Source organism: Cydia splendana, chromosome 1 (genome assembly GCF_910591565.1).
Source record: "Cydia splendana chromosome 1, ilCydSple1.2, whole genome shotgun sequence".
NCBI lineage: Eukaryota > Metazoa > Arthropoda > Insecta > Lepidoptera > Tortricidae > Cydia > Cydia splendana.
This window is the reverse complement of record NC_085960.1, coordinates 32,353,034-32,358,599: the sequence shown is the minus strand read 5'-3', so window position 1 is coordinate 32,358,599 and position 5,566 is coordinate 32,353,034. Positions and strand designations below refer to the sequence as shown.

Here is a 5,566-nt window from a genome sequence, read left to right as displayed (position 1 = left end):
TATGCGATAGCGCTATATATAGCGGCCATGTTGTTGTGACGTAGGCCCGTGTCACTCTGGGAATGGAAGACCATGTTTTATTAGACTATGACGATAATTCACTCCCGCTCACCTATCAACCTTGAGTAGGTACAAAATTGGTACTGTACAAAAGCAGGATGATTGCGTAACAAATGGCTCATCGAACTGTCATTTTAGTGTTAGTGTCTAGGCTATAAAAACACTTTATCACAATGTAGGTATACTCAAAGCATATCACATGTTGACCCGAAGTGAATCACATGTCACATCACAACAAGTACTTAAATACATCTACGCAGATGTCCTTAATGAGAAATGACCGCATACACTTAGCCCTGATACTCATTGTTCTTCGACTCACACAATTTATCCAATTCACAGCTAATAAGTTTTTCCTGTTACTCACTTCTTAGTACTAACAGCATTGACTATTGGCCAACCTTATTTCTTCGTGATAAGGTTCAAACATGGGCATTAACAAGGACGTACGAATGTAAACAGGGCAGGGCAAGCGGGTCGCGATATCAAGCCAGTCCCGCGCTGACCAGCGAAGCTACCAGTTAATTTATAAACATTAACTATTTATAATGAAGATCGCCTTAGTAGTTTTTGTAGTCGCCCTGTCGGCAATTTACGTGGAAAGCAAGGATCTCATAGTGGGCACCAGTTTTAACAGCAGATTGCTGTGGCAGGAGAAAGCTGAATATAATGCCATCCCGCTTAAGAAGAGAGTTAAGGAGGTGTTTTTCTCTGATCCTGGACAACAGATAATAAAGGTATATTTTTGTTTGTTTTGTGGGTTTAATGTGATGGTTGAATATTCTGTGTTTTAACCAGGATGGTAGAAACCTGGCGAAACTGGTTTAGAATACGCCGGGTAGGTTTACGCACCCTAAGTATAAGTAGGTAACGGCTAAAATCGGTTGGTATCTATGTTCATTTTTTTTTTATTGTATCTATGTTCGTCTAGAATTTTTAGGCTTGTCAAGTGTTTATCTCAATCGTACGTTTTTCTTTATTTTAAGTTTTATTTATAACGACATATGTACGTATGTCTGTCAGCATTCAGATTTATCAAATACTACCTTTACTACTTAGGTTATCATAGCTTGATAATTTTCAACATGTTTCTTACAAACAATATCATGCTGTTACTGTCATAAGTAAGTAGTAAGAGTACCTACGTTCTACTTAAGTTATACTTAAATAAGAAATAATCTTGTTATAATTCGAATAATAACGCGTATGTAGGTACATGCCTTTGATAGCAGCTAGATAAGGCCCTATAAATCGGGTCACGTGGTAAAAATTTACATATAAAGTGATCCGTTTCCTTCACTTTTTAATTACCTTTAACAACGCTAACTGCCGAGTGCCTATTAAGTACACGTTATGACTCAATCATTCTATTTACCGATAAATACCGGCCTAATACGCGTTCGACCACACATAATGGAGGCCTTGGAGGGTTTCGTTCTTACATACAATAACATAATACTTATATAAAAAACAAATACATACCTACATACTTCCGAAACGGCCTCCTTTTCACCATGCGCACAATACACAAACCTACGTCCTGTTATATTATTTTATATAGGAAGGCTGTTTTTTGCCGGTGTACTACCAAATATGTTCAAAATAATGACGGACGCACCATGCTGACATTTTCGCCAATCTAAGGAACCCCAAAAGCAACTACAAGTAAATAAGACTACAGGCCTATTTGTTTTTATATTATGACACAATAACGATGTGACGCACCTCGATTGTTGAATAATAGGTAGCTCCCCTCGATTACAGGTAGGTGGTTCCCTATTTATTATTAACTTTTTGTGATGGTAACTAATTATGCTAGTAGTTACACCGTCATACACAAAGCAACAGTAAAATATAGTATAAATATAGGAATGATGGTAGAAATATCGAGTATAACCCATGTAACAAAAGTAACCAGTGTTATTTTTATACCTACCTATGCTTATACTTTCTACATAAATTATTTCAATATCAATTGTGATCGGAACTTAAGACGAAAGTGAAGGACCCGCGTGAAATCGCCTCTTCATACAAACGTAGTCCTCATTTTTCTCTCTGGATATTAACATTACTTATTGAAAATATTTTGACACAATTTGTTGTATATCAACCACAGCTATGCCCCTGCGTTTGATTTTTTTCGAATTTTTATTTATTATAAAAGTTAGAAGTATTCTAAAAATTGTATGAAATCTGTTTTTCGCCTCTAATTTTTACATGTAGGGGCATAGCTATGGTTAATTATACATCAAGTTATGCAAAAATATTTTGCAAAACTCAAAATCTTTGTATGGAGAAGCGGCCGTCACCTTTCCTCTTAATATACGAAGATATTTTCTTTAAGAGAAAAAAGTAATAGCATAATCTGCGAAAAATGACTATAAAATTATTTCATCAGGATCTTTATCATACATAAGCCACAGGTTACAGGAAAACGTTAGAATACATCTCTATACATCTGCAAAGAAATTCAAAGTACAATCTGAAGGCACTAAGGACCAAAGCAAATTGATTGCGCTGCTCTGTTTCCAAAGGCAAAAATCATTTATTCCTTATCTTCAGTATAGCTACAAATCTTGTTTTGTCTGGACTCGTATTTTAACGTCGCCCGAGATCTGATACACTTGATTGACGTACAATAAATATTTTTCACCATTTCTCAATGCCGTTTAATGATAAAATTGAATGATCGGAAAACCGTAGGTAATGATTGCTTGAAAATAATTATGAGGATGAAAACTCAATTTATTTCGTGGAGCTTTGATCTTATTAAACATTATCATTTCCGTGAACTGGGAAGTTTTTTTTTAATTTAGTTCTAACATACACAATAAACAAATTTACACATTTGAAATTTCGCCAAACTGCGGAATAGTTTGTTGGCGAATAAAAACACTCTTTTCTTAACCTATTGTGTGCGCTTACATAAATTACATAACTTAAAATAATACACTATAAATCTACTTAATTGTGAATCTAATTCTACTTGCTAAATAAACTTTTTTAAACATGCAGATACGTCTGCGAGCGATATTCTACTACTTGCTAATTCTACAGACTAATTACTTGGGTTCTGTTTCACAGAATTGTCTAGTAATGACGTTTTTACCTTATTTTTAAATATTTGTTTAGATGAGCAGTCACTTTCCGGAGGAATGCTATTGAATATTCGTGGTATCAGAAACTTTCGCGTTCTCTGTCCGTAATAGTTACATGCTCTCGGTTCATCATATTTCTTACGTACTAAGTTTCTTAAATTTCTACGATATATTTTTGGAGTTTTAAATAACGGTGACATATATTGTTCTACAGCTAATAAATATGTAAACTTTTCTTGAACAGGTAATATTTTAGTTTTTTTAAATAGTATATTGTAGTCCTTGTTACATTTTTCTTTAGTTTGTTTGTCAACCAGCATTTTAATTAACCTAAGTTGTAAGCTTTCAATCTTATGTAGCTGTGTTTGGAATGTGCGGCCATAAGCCACCAGTCCATAGCTCAGCGCTGAGTATCCTGGTTCGGTGAATTACTCCTACGAATATGAACATATTTTTAAACTTTTTCTATTTCTAGTTTGTTCACGTTGCAAAAGGCATTGACTTACTATGAAAGTTTATACAATCGGTTCATAAGATACAATACAATGAACAAATAAAAGGATCCAATTATATGTTTGTACTTACGTTTTGTTAATTTTCGTGATATTTGTGTTTTCATATCTGCAAAACGCGTGAAAACGTTGATTACCCACAGCGTCAATAACAGTATAAAACTGATACCTACAAAAAGTGGTAAATTAATAATTGAAAGATAAAACACCGTCATTATAATCAAGCAGGCCGGTTTAGGTTCTCATTAATATAACAACGTTTACATTGAAATGAGGTCGTCGTATTTTAAATATTGATTATCTTTGGTGGTCTCGTTTAATGGTTATTGTGCGGTTAAACTATTAATAATGGGTGCGTGTTCTATTTATCGTTATCACGTGGAGTTCACACCTCGTAATGATAGTTGTTTGATTACTTTGTAAAGAAAGTCGTTATTCGTAACTTATAATGACACTAAAGTCAATATGCTACCTCTGTATACCTCACCCTCCCCCGTAGCACTGCCGTAAAAACGTAGCTATACTATATATTACATATATAGTAGATAGTTACTTGCGCATTTGCTCTTAGAAAACACCATTTAGTGAAGTGGAAAGCGGTACCGTTTATTTAATGTATTTATATTCATTTTGTATTGTTATGTGGCTTTTTTTATCCTTATATTACTTAAAACACAGCCTAAGAACAAAAATGAATAAAGAGTTAAATAATGTAGGTTCTAATAGTAGATTGTACAACAAGGGCATAAAGTGACCTATTATTACCCGGGGCAATTTTTTGGTCTGAGCGAAGCGAAGACCAAAATAGTAGACGAGGGTAAAAATGGACATTTATGCCCTTGTTGTACACTCTGCTTTTCACTTCGATTGCGAGGAAAATATACAAAAAATCAAATATTTTAGGTTATTTTAACGTATTTATTCAAGACTAAAGAAAATTGTTCTTGGGCCGGTCGGAGGCGCGGGGCACGCCGATCGGGAGAGCGCCGGTCGGGGGCGCGCCGGCAGGGCTGGCAGTTTGTATGGCAGAATTTGGACTTTATTGCTAAGTCAATAAGGGTCGTAATAGATGATTTTACTTTATGCTCTAGAGCATAAAATGCGATTTTATGTCGTCTACGCACTACATAAAGGTGCACTTTTTGAGCATGAGAAGTGAAAACGTATTTTATTTACGCTCATTGTAATTGTCTTGATTTGCACTAAGTGGCTTTATATGATTTGAATATTTTTTTGTGTAGTCGGTATTTAGCGGTTTTGTAAAGTTTTTTAAAGTCTTCATTCTTGTTCCCTCATTGCTGAGACTCGCACCACATGTAATTCGTCTACATTTTCTGCGGCCATTAGCCATAAGCCACGTAGACTGCATGGTGTGCCACTAGTTTTTCAGTTTAACCCAAAAAATCTTTATATAAAATCTGAAAAAAAAGTTGAGAAAATAATTTTGATTTGTTCCCTAAGTTGTAAGTAAAAGTTGTTTAATTTGATTAATCAATTGGTTCCAGGGTATCATCGCTCGTGACCTTGACCACACAGAGGCGATACCCAGCGTGACCGCGGGCGGCGTCGGCTTCTCGTACGCCAACATCCGACTCAAGTCCGTGCGTGGCTCCGGCCTCAACTACCAGATCGAGATCTACGTCTAACACGAGATATCTACGGCACATACGAGATCCGAATACGGTTAACTATGAAACACTCATAGACATGATTGTATCTAAAGAGACTTTTTATCCATTAATTCAGACTTAGAATCACCCTCCATGTTGTCGTTTATTCTATTAAAATCCTCTTATAACGATTTTATTAACGTGTAAAAGGTAAAAATTTCAGGCCAAAAAATTGTTGAGAGCAAATATAATGCTCCAGTATAATAAACGTAAAATACACATATTC

At 35.2% G+C, this 5,566-nt stretch overlaps 1 protein-coding gene across 1 annotated transcript; it reads left to right on the top strand.

The window, feature by feature from the left end:
* The first annotated feature begins 528 nt into the window (after positions 1-528).
* Positions 529-5,363, top strand: LOC134793487 (uncharacterized). The gene is made up of 2 exons (XM_063765072.1): positions 529-797; positions 5,176-5,363. Exons 1-2 carry the CDS (start codon positions 609-611, stop codon positions 5,314-5,316), a joined length of 330 nt encoding a protein of 109 aa, XP_063621142.1. The 5' UTR covers positions 529-608; the 3' UTR covers positions 5,317-5,363.
* Positions 5,364-5,566: the final 203 nt, after the last annotated feature.

Bases quoted from the DNA above. Each gene is read 5' to 3' on its own strand.
- LOC134793487 (XM_063765072.1), top strand. From the start codon at position 609: ATGAAGATCGCCTTAGTAGTTTTTGTAGTCGCCCTGTCGGCAATTTAC. The intron at 798-5,175 runs GTATATTTTTGT...AATTGGTTCCAG, and splicing joins CTGGACAACAGATAATAAAG to GGTATCATCGCTCGTGACCT.